At 60.6% G+C, this 14,541-nt stretch overlaps 1 protein-coding gene across 6 annotated transcripts in view; it reads right to left on the bottom strand.

The window, feature by feature from the left end:
• The window catches only part of NBEAL2 (neurobeachin like 2), a 30,076-nt gene that overhangs the window by 2,539 nt on the left and 12,996 nt on the right, over positions 1-14,541 (bottom strand). For 4 of the 6 annotated variants that reach the window (XM_024244840.3, XM_054550894.2, XM_054550895.2 and 1 more), the window contains 36 exons: positions 13,200-13,283; positions 12,667-12,765; positions 11,587-12,188; positions 11,374-11,506; positions 11,169-11,288; positions 10,627-10,948; positions 10,386-10,468; positions 10,173-10,265; positions 9,786-9,960; positions 9,526-9,659; positions 8,986-9,145; positions 8,647-8,749; positions 8,333-8,495; positions 8,095-8,253; positions 7,738-7,897; positions 7,497-7,582; positions 6,809-7,324; positions 6,035-6,213; positions 5,776-5,935; positions 5,388-5,525; positions 4,946-5,305; positions 4,714-4,863; positions 4,430-4,587; positions 4,151-4,275; positions 3,923-4,058; positions 3,256-3,416; positions 2,839-3,155; positions 2,642-2,737; positions 2,136-2,260; positions 1,911-2,051; positions 1,613-1,743; positions 1,385-1,494; positions 1,169-1,286; positions 970-1,067; positions 783-899; positions 69-158 (listed from right to left, as the gene is read on the bottom strand). In XM_024244840.3, the coding sequence (XP_024100608.3) occupies positions 69-158; positions 783-899; positions 970-1,067; positions 1,169-1,286; positions 1,385-1,494; positions 1,613-1,743; positions 1,911-2,051; positions 2,136-2,260; positions 2,642-2,737; positions 2,839-3,155; positions 3,256-3,416; positions 3,923-4,058; positions 4,151-4,275; positions 4,430-4,587; positions 4,714-4,863; positions 4,946-5,305; positions 5,388-5,525; positions 5,776-5,935; positions 6,035-6,213; positions 6,809-7,324; positions 7,497-7,582; positions 7,738-7,897; positions 8,095-8,253; positions 8,333-8,495; positions 8,647-8,749; positions 8,986-9,145; positions 9,526-9,659; positions 9,786-9,960; positions 10,173-10,265; positions 10,386-10,468; positions 10,627-10,948; positions 11,169-11,288; positions 11,374-11,506; positions 11,587-12,188; positions 12,667-12,765; positions 13,200-13,283 (6,102 nt within the window). The remainder of the gene's footprint in view (positions 1-68; positions 159-782; positions 900-969; positions 1,068-1,168; positions 1,287-1,384; positions 1,495-1,612; positions 1,744-1,910; positions 2,052-2,135; positions 2,261-2,641; positions 2,738-2,838; positions 3,156-3,255; positions 3,417-3,922; positions 4,059-4,150; positions 4,276-4,429; positions 4,588-4,713; positions 4,864-4,945; positions 5,306-5,387; positions 5,526-5,775; positions 5,936-6,034; positions 6,214-6,808; positions 7,325-7,496; positions 7,583-7,737; positions 7,898-8,094; positions 8,254-8,332; positions 8,496-8,646; positions 8,750-8,985; positions 9,146-9,525; positions 9,660-9,785; positions 9,961-10,172; positions 10,266-10,385; positions 10,469-10,626; positions 10,949-11,168; positions 11,289-11,373; positions 11,507-11,586; positions 12,189-12,666; positions 12,766-13,199; positions 13,284-14,541) is intronic. The other 2 variants (XR_010139353.1, XM_054550898.2) reach the window with 2 other exon arrangements.

Here is a 14,541-nt window from a genome sequence, read left to right on the forward strand (position 1 = left end):
AGAGGTGGGTTTCTGGCAGAGGCAGAGGGGGAGTGGAGCTGAGCTGGGGCTCTGCACAATGCACTTACCAACAGGTCTGGGGAACCCTGGGTGATGAAGGAGTGGGGCTGCCGGTGGGGGACCAGGGCTAGCACCAGGGGTACACCATCACTGACAACCTGCAGGGGCAAGGGCAGGCCTAGCTATGCCTGAGTACTATCAGATTACACTATCTGCTCCCTGAAGCATCATCCCTTCCTTTACCCTCAGTCCCCAGGGGTCACAGACTAGGTGTCACAGATGCAGAGGTTCCCTCCAAGAAACAGGCAGAGACTTTAGGAGGGCATCTCAGAAAGTGGGTGAGAAGCTGGTACAGCCATGGAAGATGCTTCCAGAGTATCACACTTAGTTTCAACCTTGGTCCTCTCACCCCGTTATTCCTTGTCCCCCTAGCCCAAAGGCAGGAAGAGAGGGAAACCTAAAAAAAAAGTCAGGCCCGGGAGCAACATTCAGGAAGGTTCCTGTCTAGGAAGGCGATGGAAGGGGTCCAAGGACAGATCTCCTCCCTCCTGATCTCCCTAAGGCTTTCAGAGCTTGTTAGGTGAGTCAACACTTTATCCTGGCCCTGATGAAGAAGGCGCCCCTCCTGCCCCCATACTCTTCCCATGTTTAGCTCATTTTCTAAGGTGCCTTGAAATCAGTGACCTTGATTAGGATTCCCATCTGCCCCAAGTGGTTGGTAAGGACAGTGGGGTTAAACCCATTTCACAGAATATAAAGTTGAGGTCTTGTTTTCCTTTCACCTCTGCGAAGAATGCCTTGAGTTGGTCCAGGTGCTGGAAGATGCTAGGTGAGTTAGTGTCCAGGTGTGCAAGGCGATGGGCTGCCTCCTCAGCTGAGAGCCGAGTTGGATGTGGCTCCTGTGGGTAAGTGGCTGGTCAGCACCATGGCATGGGCATCCCTGGCCACTATCCTCTAAGCTGGCCTTACCTTCAGCAGCTGACAGGGAGTCTGCCCGAAGTTGCTGATAATGCCTTCCAGAGCCTTCCGTTCCCGCTCATCTGTCACATGGTCCAGGTCTACAGCCCCTGGGAAGGCAGGCAGAGCAGTCAGGGCTCCCTGCGTGCCCTCTGCATCCACCCGACCTAATCTTGTCCTGGCCCTGACTGGAGTCCAGCGCACTGCCCACCCTCATAGGTGCAGTAATAGAAGACATTGAGGGCCTCCTCGGCGGCTGGCCCCCGCTGCTTGTAGCCAAAGATGAGGTCGATCCACTCGTGTAGGTGTGCAGACACATACTCCGACTCCTGGGAGTAGGGAGGCAGCAATCAGTGCAGGGACCGCTGACCCCCCATGACCTTCAGAACCCCGGCTGCCTGCCGTTTGCCTGTGGTTGCTTCCTCACCAGAGCCTGGCGGTGCTGCTGGATGAAGTCCTCAGGAGAGCTGGCCCACGGGGGCAGCACCACATCGCCCACCTTCTCGTTGGTCAGCTGGAGACAGCCCAGGTCAAAACCTGGCACAGAGGACTGGGTCAGCTGTCTCCCTGTCCATCCCGACTGCCCCCTGGCCACTCCACCATCTGCTCTCCATCCCTACACCTGCCCGCTCCAGTGCGAGCACCTCACACCTACCGTTCTGGTTCTCCAGGAAGTCAGGAAAGTAGAAGAATTCTGGGATGAGCTCCTTCACATCGGCAGGGCTCTCCAGGCGTGCCTGCCAGGCTGCCGCCACCGAGTGGAACTGCCGGTCGGAGCAGTCAAAGCTGGGGGAGGGGCACGGGGCCAAGGTGAGGTGGGGAGAGTGGAGACAGGGAGGGAGATGCTGTGGCTGGAGGGAAGAAGGGAGCCAGGGGTGGGCCCAGGATGTGGGGAGGACCAGCCTCCTCCCCATGTCTGCCCCCTAGTCTGCCCACCAGCCCCTGGGCCGCACCGGCCACTCTGCAGCTGGACGTGCAGGGAGGTGAAGGGCTCCACGCGGATGAGGTAGTGCATCACGCCTGCTGCATTGGAGTAGTGGGTGCCATAGTGGAACTTGTCAATGGTCCCCGCTGGGTCCTCAAAGCTTTCATACCTGGGGCCACAGTTGGACTTGTCAGCAGAAGCCCTCCCCTCGCCTTTCCCTACCCGCTGAGCCCAGCCCTGCCCACATGCTCACTTCTCCCTCACGAGCTGGGCATGCTTGGGGTTCACCACACCGATGGGCTTAGACAGGTCCCGGAAGACGGCTGGGTTGCTGAGGTCCAGGGTTGGGGACACGTAGTCCTGCAGGACCCAGGGGAACTGGCCGCCCACCCGAGCAGGGGCTGCATGAGGGCCCTGATGGCCTACCAGCCCACCCTGCCCTGCCCACACCCTCAAGAAGGCGGGCACAGAGCCTGCCCACAGGTTGGGGGAGCACCACTTAGAGGGGTCACAGGGGAGCAGGACAGACTGTCCTGGAACAGGATTCCTTTTGAGGAATAGAGGCTAGGCAGGGAGGGGAAGGGAGTGAGGCTGGGGACCTCTGGGGGTTGGCAGGGAACAGAGGCCAGGTCTTCACTGGCACACCTACCCTTGACCAAGCTCAGGGCTTGGCCCACTGGCAGGTACCTACACTTGGGGGAACCAAGGACTGACAGGTCAGAGGGGCAGGGGTGGAGGGGTGCAGAGTGGGACCCTCACCACAGGGTACTGAGACAGGTCATTGTAGGTCCGCCCCGCAATGGTGTTGAGTTGCATCAAGTACTCGAAGTTGGATATCTCACGCTGTACCCATTTCTGGGGACAGGGGCAGACAAGATGTGAGCCGGGTGGGCTGTCCAGCACTGCCACCTGATTCAGGGTCCCGACTTCACATCCCTCACACTCAGGGCTCTCACCTGGGTAAGGCCTGAGGCACGCAGCATCTCCTGGGGGGAGCGGCTGCTTAGGTAGCCTTGAGAGGGGGGCCGTAGGCGCAGGAGCCACGAGTACACCTGGTTCCGTACCTGGGTGTGGGGTGGGATGGGGCCAGGCTGGGGTCTGGGAGTCTGGCTAGGAGATGAGGCTGGGGTCGTGCCCACCTTGCATGGGAAGTTGAGGAAGTAGTTGGCCTGATCGATAAAGAAGAGCTCAAGTGCTGAACGGCGCAGGTTGAAACGCCGCAGGTGGACCTCACGCAGCTGGGCCAGTGGGCGCCGGAAATCATAGCCGATGCCTATGGGGAGGAACAGCAGGTACAGGAGTCACTCACCCCAGCCCCACCCAGACCTTAGCCATTCCCTGCCATCCTCCTAACCCACACCACCAGGACGCACCCTCCTCGGTTTCCACGCGCTCAGTGCTGCCATCATAGAAGTACACATTCTGGGTGGTGACCTCCAGCAGCCCTGGGACCACTGCCACTACCGTCACCAGCTGGCACTCGGCCGACAGCACCAGCTTCTCACGCTGCTCATCCAGTTCTGCTGCCTCCATCCTAAAGACCAGCAACCCACCTCAGGCTCTAGGCTCTGGGACCTCCTTCTTCACAAGCCCAAAGGGCATCCAAGTGCCATTGAGTCATGGGGTATATATTCTCATGACTCCCAGAGATGGGGAGGGGCTGCCTAGGATCCAGAACCTACTGGTCCCAGCCCCTGTCCCCCACCTGCCACCCACTAGGCTTCTGAATATTTTGCCAGGATGCCAACCCTTGTCCCCTGCTCCCCTCACCCAGCCCCTGCCCACTCCCTGGGCCCCCTTCCTGCTCTGGTTTGTGTTTCTCAGTGCTGTCCTCAGGTGCCTGGCTGTTAAAAGAGCAACTCTCAGCCCTGTTAGGAGACTCTCCCACCCACCATCTGGCTTTGGACAGTCCCTTCAGGGGGATGTAGTCGGGCAGCAGAAGAGGACACACTCAGGGAGTTGATCCCACAGAGGCATGCACACACTGGAGCAGACCCCTTGCCCACCACCCCAGTCCCATCTCTCCAGGGCCCCACTCACGGGGTCTCCAGCTCAGCCAGCTCATCCTCGCCGAGCTGGTCCTCCTGCAGCTCCTCGGGTGGGGTGCTCACTTTGGCCTCTTTGGTCACTGCCAGAGGCAGTGAGGCCTCCTCGGTGGGTGTCAGGGGAACCTCACCTGCAAGGGGCCAAGGGTACTCAGCTGAAGCAAGGCAGGACAGGAGATGGGACAATCGAACTGGGTGGACCCAGCTCAGCACACTCCCTCACCTAGATTGTCACGGAGAGCACTGGCTTCCAGGTGAGCGTCGAAGTGATGGTTGGGCACCAGCTTCAGACGCATGCGTGAGTATGTCTCGGCGCTGGACAGTTTCCAGCGGGGGATGGGAGGGTCCCTGCAGAATGTCCCCCAGGCCATGGGTCGGTAGAAGGCTGTAGACACCCCCATCCCTCCCTGGCCTCACCCCAAAGGCAGTCTGGGGCTCCAGGTGGCTCCCTCCCTACCAAGCTCCACCCCTCCACAGCGACCCTGCCCCAAGCCCGGCCCACCTCAGCGCCCAGGCCCCACATGGGCTGGCGAGCTGGCGCCATAGCGCCCCCCAGTGCAGCAGGGCCGTGGAGTGCTGCGCTGCCTGCTGCTTCAGCACTGCCATGTAGCGTAGTCCCTCCACGCGCGCCCGCCTCTGCGCAGGTTCCAGCACCAGCTCCTGGGGTGGGGGAAACAGGTCAGTCCCCTGGCTGCTGCCTGTCCTACCCCTATTTCTCCACATTGTCAGCCATCTCCTGGGCACATGTGTGGAGCAGTTTCCCATCCCTTACCCCAGGTGGCACACCTGGAAGGCCCGACGACTCTGGGCACGCTCCCGCTGGTGCCGCTGCCCACCGCTCATGAGCATGTCATAGCAGGCATTCCAGAAACCTGACATAAGGTCATGGCTCTTAGCATACGTGTCCATTTCGAACTGGGACATGGTTGGCTGTACCTGGAGGATTAGGCAGAGGAGAACAGTGCTCGATGTGGGCCCCAGCCCCCACTCCTCTTCCTGGGCCCCCACCTCCAGGCACCTGTTTGTCGATGAAGTGGCGCCATTCGGGTGTGGCACAAAAAGCCTGGAAGTCTTCAAAGAAGGTGGGGCTGCCATTGGTGGGTGGCAGGGAGGGCAGTCCCCACTGCAGCCCCAGTGGCTCATAGGCACGGTCTAGCAGCGTGCGCACCAGTGGCACCAGCCAGGAACAGCGCTCTGCAGCTGCTGCAGCTGCAGGTGGGGGCCCTGCCTCATCAGTGGCTGACTCTGAGGAAGAGGTGTTCAGCGCCCGCCCCAGTGCAGCCTCCAGCTTGGAGAGCACATAGCAGGCCTCCTCACGGCGGGCTGGCACTGCAGTCTGTAGCAGCATGTGCAATCTCACGTAGGCCTGGGCATGCAGCTGTGGGCGCAAGAGAGATGAGTGGCACCCAGCCACTCTTGGAGCTCCCGACACCTCCCACGCCCCCTGCCCCCATGCTCACCTGTGGGTCTTCCAGCAGGATGTAGCCAAGTACAAGCCGTAGGCCAATCTGTGCCATCTCACGGAGATCAGCTGTGCCGTTGGCCAGGTGGGGCCAGGCTCCCAGGCGATCAAGTAGGCTGCATACACCTTCAAAGAGCTGCCACAGAAAACAGGTTCCCAACAGACATCACCAGGGGAGGCCAGGAGTCCATGGAAAGGGAGCAAAGTAAAGTTTGCGCTGGGGGCCAGGTAGGGTTTGTGCACACAGGCAAGTCCACGCTCACAGGCATTCATGCTGATGCACCCACACCTGCGCACGTGTACCCATCCACCTCCCAGACCAGATCCCTGCAGGCTTGCGTGAACATGAGTATTCATGTGGCTCACGCCTCTCTGAGGGTTCGCACCTTCTCACTCCACAGTTCCTGGTTACCATGGCCTTCAGCACACAGGAAGTCCTGCAGCAGACGCAGCAGCCAAAGCGCCTGCTGGGTGAGGCTGGCCAGGACCCCCACGGGGGCCTCTTTGATGTCGGTCAGGGCTGACTCCAGCATCATCTCCAGGAGGCTGGCGGGTGAGTGGGGAACTCAAGGGTCTACCTGACTATCTTCTTTCCTTCCCCCGAGGCTTCCTGAAGCCCCTCCCACTCCAGACTTTCCCTCTCACCTGCGCTTGATACAGTCTGGTGGGCGCACAAGTGTGGCTGAGGCCCCCAGCTGGGTGAGCACCGAGAAAACCTGGCCACGCTCCCGCCAGGCAGCCTCATCGCTGCCTTCCACGCCGCGCCACGTCACCGAGAACAGCACGTTGGTGAGCAGGTTGCACAACTCTTCCTCAGAGGTTTGCTGTGGGCACAGGTGGGTGGTGTGGGCATGGGTTGTGGGTGGCTAAGGGAGGGAATTAGGCTGACGCCCACCCATCCCCACTCAGCACCCCGCCTGGGGTAGCCACCCAGGAGTCAGAGCATTTGGCTAACAGTGAGCCTGGCACTAAGGGCCTGGAAGAACGGTATAGGGGTCTCAACTACTACCTGAGTTCCGGGCAGAATCCTGGGGTCTTGCCAGACTCCCAAGAGGAGATGAGGCAGTTCACATAGAACGAGCAGAGGCCCATCCCCAAACCCAGAAGCCCAGGGCAGGGCCATTGGAGTTTGCTGCCCTTGGACCCTGTGAGGTCTCTGCCCTACAGGCTCTCTTGAGGGCCCTTCTGAAGCCTGGCTGGTGTCACCCACTGTGGCTCACCATGACTCACCCTGTTCCAGGAGCCCTCTGGGAACACAACTGCAGATGAGAGCTATGAGGGGACAGCAATAGGCCTGACCGGTGGCTGCAACCCTGGTCAGACAGGGCCACACCTTTGGAGAGGCTACACTGCCAGCCCTGTAGCCAGAAGTGTCCTCCCTTGGGTACCATGCGGTGGCAGAGGGTAGGCCCACCTCACCTGTGGGTTGCTGGTGTTTGAGGTATCATCCCCGCTAATGGTGGGCTCCAGGAGGCTGCCGTCCTCCAGCACATTGGAGAGACTGGAGCTGTGGCGGCCAGGAGCAGCAGGAAAGGGCCGCGGCCCATCCAGTGGCGAAGGAGTGCCGGGCTGGCTGGCTGGAGTAAGAGTCCCACTGCTGCTGCCACCACCAGCAGTGTTGCCTGATCCTACACTAGACCGTTCCAGGCCCAGGTCAAAGGGCGTGCAGAATGGGGAGAGAGCATGGTAAAAGCCATCAGGGTCAGGGCAGGGGGCCTCTGAGGGCAGGAAGACATCTGAAGGCTCAGCAGGTGACTCAGTGGGTGGCTTGGGTGGGGCTGGCTTGGGGGAGGTAGGTGACTCTGGGGAAGAGGGAGGGGGACTGCCGGCTGTGGCAGCCTCCAGGACATATAGCCGGGTCAGCACATCTTGCCAGCCAGCCTGTCGGGCCAGAAGCCGCACTACATCTGGCTGTCCGTAGATGAGGTGGAAAAGCTGCAGGCGAGAGCACAGCAAGTGAGGATGCATCCAGCTGCCTGCTCCAGACCCTCATCCAGGGCCTTTGCAGAGGAGGGCTCCAGAGACCCCTCATGAGACAGGCAAGGTGAAGGCCAGAGGGTAGAAGCCACCCTCCCCCTCCCCCAAAGCTTTTACCTCTCATGCTTACCTGGCGACAGATGTCTAGGCGAACGCTGAGGTCAGCCTGGAGGGACAGCTGTATCACAGCCAGCAGATCTGAGAGGTGCAGGCAATCTGGGGGGATGGGTTGGGGGGACCTGAGGGACTGACCCGACTAGGAAGGGCAGGGCCCAGCCCTGGCCCCTATGCCACTACCTTCCTTCTTCCGGCCTGCCTGCCCTGTTTTTCTGACATGTCACCCCCTCCACTTGGCCCTAACCAGGTTGTACCTGCCCCCAGGAACAGCTTGTAGAGGCCCTGGCAGAGCTGGGGGGAAACAGTCCCCTCAGGCAAGCAGGCAACCAGACCCTGGAGACCATACTCCCGCAGCCGGAGGCGCTGGCGGCTCCGCTCAGGTAGCCGCTCGTTCTGCTGCAGTCTGCGCAGGATCTGTGTGGGGGTCATCGGAGGACTGTCATCATGTGGAAGGAGTTACTGTAGGAGGGGAAGTCACCGTGCGGGTGTGTGGCTCAAAAGGCCCTTGAAGGCAGCTTCATCTGCTGGCCCAAGGCCTGCTGTACCTCCCTGAACCCCAGGCAGGGGCCCCAGTGAATGGGATGCCAGGGGAGGGGGTGGGCTGGGTGTACCTTGCAGACTCGATCGGGCAGCAGGGGCAGTGACCCTGGCCGCACTAGCAGGGCCAGTAGCACTTCGAGGTTCCCTGGCTCCAACAGAAAGACAGCCAAGGACTCCTGCGCCAGGGAACCGTGCAGCAGGGCCAGCAGCAGGTCCAGTGCACCCACCACCTGGGGATGCAGGGTCTCACACTGTGCCAGGCCCCCACTCCCCTCACCCAAGCCTCCCCCTCCCCAACCTCCAGCCTACCTGACCATCATCGCCTGTGGCCGCCAAAAAGCTCAGCATGATCTGCGTGACCTGCACATCATCTGCTGAGAGACTCCGCACCAGGAACTCCCTCGCCAGGCCCAGGAGGGAGGTCTGCACGGTGCGTAGGTCGTCAGCAGCCAGGGGGCGCTCCCGCTGCGGGCTGGCAGGTCAGCAGGCACACCCAGCCAGGTCCCGGAGAAAGGCGGGGAGAGAGGGTGGGCAGGTGAGTCAGGGAAGCGCACCGTCCAGTCCCCAAGGCCGGAGGCCACTGTGTCAGCCCCCCATGGCCCATCTGGCCCCACTGGCCTCACCTGTAGTGGGTGCGCAGAGCATCCAAGATAAACTGGACGCCGTACTTCTTCCGCAGCTTCTGTCTGTGCTCCCGAACTATGCTGGACATGTACTGGATGTGGCCTGAGCGGGAATGAGCAAAGGGCTCAGGCCACTAGGCTGAGCTGGGCCCTTCAGATCCTCCAGGCCAGGGCCATGTGCCTGTCAGACTTCCAGGACAGGGTCATAGTCCCCTCAGCCGCCCCATGGCATTCTGGATTCCTATCAGGTGAGTCCCTCGGATACCCCAGAGCAGAGTTCTAACTTCTCAGTGCTCAGCTGCCCTATGGCCGGCCCCTTGCTCAGGTCCTCACACCTACCGAGGCGCACGGCGAAGTCACTGAGGGTCCAGAGGTGAAAGTTGAAGAGCAAATGCTGGTAGAGTAGGTACAGGAGGGGCCCGCTGCCCTCAGCTGCCACCTGCTCCATCAGCAGCTGGGCGGACATGAGCACGTTCATGTCCATGGCCCAGCTTGGGACCTGGGGTAAGACAGGAGCTGGAGTGAGGGCTCAGGCTCTGCCCGTCTGCTGTCTGAGCTTTTCAGCTGCCACTCTTCCCTGCACAGCCATGACGGCCACAAACATGGCCACCGGCCTGCTCAGAACCCTTTGGGGGCTTCCTGCCACCTCTGACATGCAAGCCTCCTGCCTGCTGTGCGGGTCCCCGCCCCGACCTGCGCTGGGCCTTTCCCCAGATCCTCCAGACCCAACCCTGCTCGGCCTTTCAGGCCCCACTCAAGTGGCAACTCTCCCAGGAGGTTCTTCATGACTGACAGGGCAGCAGGTTCCCCACTCAGTTCCCTGGGTCAGACAGGCTGACCATACCCCTAATCCCCCATGCCTGCCCCACCAGGCCCCACCTTTCGCAGCAGGGCCCCGATGATGGCAGGCCCCTGGCACTGCACCAGGCTCTCTTGGTTCACCATGTGACCCTGAAGGAAGTTCCGCAGCATCAGCAGAAAAGCAGCCACTGCGTTCCTCTCCATCCGTTCCTCTGCCAGCCATCAGGAGGGGACAGATGTGCATCAAGGGCCTGCCAGCAGCCAGGAGACCTTGGGCACTCCATCCCCCTACCATGCCAAGATTCCATCTCCACAATATAGGCACCAGGAACACTTACCTGAAGATTTACCCAATGGGAGAACCAGGCCCTGGGTGTTGTGACCAGAGGTCAGTTCAGGACCCACGAGGTCATGCGTTTCAGCTGGACCTGCCTCAGCCTCTTTGGGCTGTGCAGCTACTTGCTCCAGCAGGGGCAGCAGGGCACCCATACCCCCAACGCAGTTCACCACATCCTGGGGGAGGGAGGATGGCAGTGAGGGGGACCTTCCAGCCAGTTTCCTGCCCTACTCCACCCCAGCAGACCACCCAGAAGGGAAGTTTTGCTCTCTTGAGCTGGACTGTCCAAATCCTCCCCAGGCACAGTGCTGCTCCCCAGCTGACTCCGAATACACGTGTGCCCCATGTTCATGCCTCCGGCACACACCACCCACACATGCTCACAGACCTTCACATCCCAGGTCTCCACTCTGTGGCCCGTCAGGCGCCCATCAAGCCCATGACTTGGGGACAGGTCCAGGCAGATGTTTTTCTTACAAGCCTAGGGATAGGGGAATGGGCAGGCAGCCAGGGTCAGAGGGAAGAGGGGGTGGCAGGCAGAGTGTGGTAGCCGGGGAAGTAGCACAGTCGAGCCAACCACTCCCCTGGGGCCCCCAAATACCTGAGGTGAGTAATGGAGGAGCAGCCTGGTGCTGAGCTCATGCAGCTCCCCCTCAGGCTTGAAGGGTGCCGTCTCATTGGGCCCTGGGAGGTGGGCAGGGGGCTTCAGACCTTGCTAGGCCTCTGGCCAAACCCCATCCAGAGACTGCCTGACCACAGGAGAGACCCCCAGAGATGCCTTCTCCCCCTGGACCCCTAGCTTCTGGCCTGGGGCTGTGGCAGAGATGGAGGATGCTGCATACCCAGGGTGCACAGGGTCCTCAGAGCCGTCGCCTGCAGGGCTTCGTGAAAGATGGCCACAGCCCCCAGCTCACCCTCCAGGGATGTGGGGCTGCCCCACCGAGTGTCCTGGGTGCCTGCGAGGGTAGAGTCGATGCTGCCCTCCTGCAGGGGGGCCACCAGCCCGGACCCCCAGCCAAGCCCTGTGGAGGCTGGGACTGACTGGGAGCGGGTGAGGGTGGGGTGAGTGTAGGCCAGTGTGGGGGGGACTGGTGGTGTTGGCAGCCCCGTGGTGGTGGTCGTTGTGCGGTATCCAGCAGAGCCGATACAGCAGGAGGAGAAAGGCTGTGGGGCCAGGGTTGGGGGAGCGGTCAGGTCACAGCAGAACCTGGGACTCCACCTACAACCAGTTCCTCACAGTGACCCCCATGGCTGCATGGACCCCAGCGGCTAAAGTCAGGCCTGTGGGGCAGCACGGGACGCAAGGGCTCCAGGCCACACCCTGCCCACTGTGTTCCAAGTCCTCCCATCTACCCAAGGCCTCCCCAAACCTTGCTTGGCACACCTCACTGAGGGAGGGGCAGCGAAGGGGTGCCGTCTTGACCAGATGGCCGTCTTTGTAGACATGGACCAGGTTCTGGCTGAAGGGCCGGCGCCCAGGCACATGGACGATAGCCACGCAGTGCTAGAACAGAAGCCTCACATTAGGCTATAGTTGGGAATCCGCACCCCTCTCTCTACTGGGCCACATGAGAAGGATGGGGTCTCACCCAGGCAGAGTCGGCAAAGGACACTTCGGGCAAACTCATGGTCAAATACTCCTTCCGTGTGCACACAGCCACCACCAGGGTCCCGGCCGCCGTGAAAAAGGCCTCAAACCCTGAGCCGCTGCTGGTAAAGAAGCTGGGGGCAGGCAAGCCAGTTATGTCTGTTTGTTCCTGCTCACCCTGGCAGGAGGTCCCTGGCCCCTGGCAGTCACCCACCTGTACAGCTGCTTTCGCTGGAGTGGTCGGGTGGGGGCAGGGGTAGGTGCTGTATCCATAGGGTGCAGACAGAGCCAGGCATGAAAGGTGAAGCCAGGCCCTGGCCATCGCTGTACAGGGGGTACCATGATGCCCGCCATGCTGGGCGTGAGGTCAAAGTAGCGCAGAGCACGTGCAGGACCCTGGTGCCTGGCCATGCCTGATAATGCGCGGATGATAGCACCTGCGTGTCGGGCCTTTCCAGCCTCAGCTCCGCCTGGTCCCGAGTCCAATCCTGGCGGGGGGCGCAGCAGGTGACGCAGCTCCATGGGCCTTATTGATACACGGCCCAGTGCTTGTAGAAGTGCCAGCAGCTGCTCTTGGCAGCGGGCCTCCAGGGCTAGCCCTGTGCTGAGTGTCTCCAACAGGCAGCCCACCAGGCCTGCCTGCACACAGGTGGCACGGCTGGTGGGGCAGCTGTCACAGAGCCACCTGAGGCGTTGTGCTAGGAAGAGCCGCAGCTCAGCGGTGGGCAATGACGGCAGCCACTGCACCAGCACCAGTACCGGCTGCTCGTTGCAGATTGGTGGAGGTGGGCACATGCTGTGGTCACCCTCCACAGCCTGTGGGCAGAGAGAATGACAGTCCCTGGTCAGCTGTGGCACCCTGTCAACAGTGGGACTTTCTGGCTCCATTTACTTGCCTACGGCAGCAGTCAGCAACATGATCTACCCCATCCTGCCTACAGGTTGTGTGTGAGGCTCAGGAAAGTCAGAGGGGCACAAATGACAATCACTACTACTAAGAGTCCTTCAGCATTGTTAATCCCTCAACCTTAGTTTTCAGCCTGGTTTGGCCTAACCCCTAACTGCATGTTCCTAAGATAATCCTGGGGCTTGCTAACATGCAGTTGCTTCCAGGACCCCTACAGGGCCAGAATCCTCATTCCAGTGACACCGACAGACATGGCCAGGCTACAGGTCACACTACGTACTGGCCGCAGTCAATACGGTCCCCCAGAGTGGAGAGCTCACCATCTGTGGTAACCCTGACTCAGTTCTGGTTGCCTTTGGGACCCTGGTCCCAAGCCCCTTCCCTCACCATGTTGAGCAGCTCTTGCAACAGCCGATGGGTGGGGGGACCATGGCTCTGCAGAACCTCCTGCAGGTGAGGGTAGCCGATGCGCTCCTTAAACACCTCCTGTGTAAGGTAGTATGAGGAAGAAGTGAACATATACATGGGCCGGAGGGCAAACTCAGACCCCCTGGAAACTCTGGAGGGGCATCATGTTTTGGGGTTCCCTTGTGTGGCTCTGCCTCTGGGTGACAGTGCTGGTGGGCAGTGGGTTGCAGAGGGATGGGGGGGACATGAGTACATCTCAGAAGGCTGAAGATGGAGGTGGGCCTACAAGTGTCCATTCCCCATCCAGCCCTGATAGAGAAGATGCAGCTCCCAGGACAGACTGGCGACCACACCTGCCCAGTGAGCTTTAGGGCAGGGCAGTCACCTCCCAGCTCACTTGCTTTGCTCCAGGGAGCAGGATGCTTATAGCCACCGGCCAGGCCTGTTCTGGGGATATGGTCAGTTGAACTCCACCCGGCACCCCTACTAAAGCTGCAGTGTAGCAGCCTCACCTTAGCCGAGGGGGAGTCACTCATGATGCAGGTCAGCACTCTGACTACATGGACTGCAATGGCGTCTGTGTCTTGGTCCAGGACCTTGGGGTGGGGAGGGGCCATCAGGAGAGGCAGGGGCCAGGGTGTCACAGCTGGCAGCCCCCTGAAGTAAAAAAGGTGCAGAGCCAAGCACCCCAAGGCATGTGGCATGTGCTGGATCAGCAACTCTGTCAGAGCACCAGGCCTTCTACTCCTTGCCCCAACTGCTGTGACCCTATCACGACCTAGGGCCCTCTCTGAGCAGCTCAGCAAGACCCACTCTAACAAAGGCTGGGAAGGGCCTCGCTGGGACAGATTAATGGTGGACACTCTCACTACACCCTCCAGTCCCCCTTTCTCTAGTGGAGTTAGGGCCCTACCCCCAACCTGTCTCCCTAAAGCTAGACACATGAGTACAGACAGGCCAGCAAGTGCCCCATCACCCACAGTGATTGACGAGGGTCAGAGATTTAGGGACAATCAATCACAGGATGTTAGAACCAGAAGAACCTTCGAGACCTTTAAGTCCCACCTTGCCCCTTCCCCCTAGATCCAGGTGGGGACACTGAGGCTCAGCCTGGCTGAACCTGACAGCCAGAGGCATGCTGCTGCCTCTCCTGCCCCACCCTGAGGGGGTCAGGGGTTGGGAGGGCTTGGGGAGTTTCTCAGCAGGGACTAGGTCATATTTGGCTCCATGGGACCTTTGGTCCCAGCTTTGCCTGACTCCCCAAGTGACCTCAGGCATCAGTCTTCCCCCTCCAGGCCTCAGTGTCCTCATCTGTAAAAACAGAGGGGAGTCACTTTGCCCTGCCTGCTTTAAGCTCTCAGAAAATGACCACATGTGGTGAACACATAGGGTTACCTCATGAAGACAGAGCCAGGGTAGGGGCTATGGAGGTTGGAGCCCACAGGTTGAGCCCCAGAAAGGGTGCCCGCTGTGAAGCTGCCAGCTGACACCCCACAGCCTCCTACAGCCCACATGCAAGGTGAATCAGGGAGCACATCATCAGGGGCTGGGAGACACCCAGTGACCCGCTGAGGGTGGGTGCAAGAATCTACAGAAAGAAATGGTACCATGAGGGAGACCCCTTTCTCTGTGACTATAGCCAAATCCTTGAGTGTCTGGGCTTCTGTCTCCCCTTCTGAGAAATGAGGTAGGTGGTTGAGTTTCGAAGGTTCCGTCCAGCTTGGCACAGCCAGACCCCAACACCCAATCAAACACCAGGCAGGGGATAGACCACCTTCTGTCCTGTTCCCTAGGATGGGGACTTGGAAGGCAGGCGAGACAGCATGGAGGACCCACACCCATTGCTAGACCACA

Source organism: Pongo abelii, chromosome 2, assembly GCF_028885655.2.
Source record: "Pongo abelii isolate AG06213 chromosome 2, NHGRI_mPonAbe1-v2.0_pri, whole genome shotgun sequence".
Lineage (NCBI taxonomy): Eukaryota > Metazoa > Chordata > Mammalia > Primates > Hominidae > Pongo > Pongo abelii.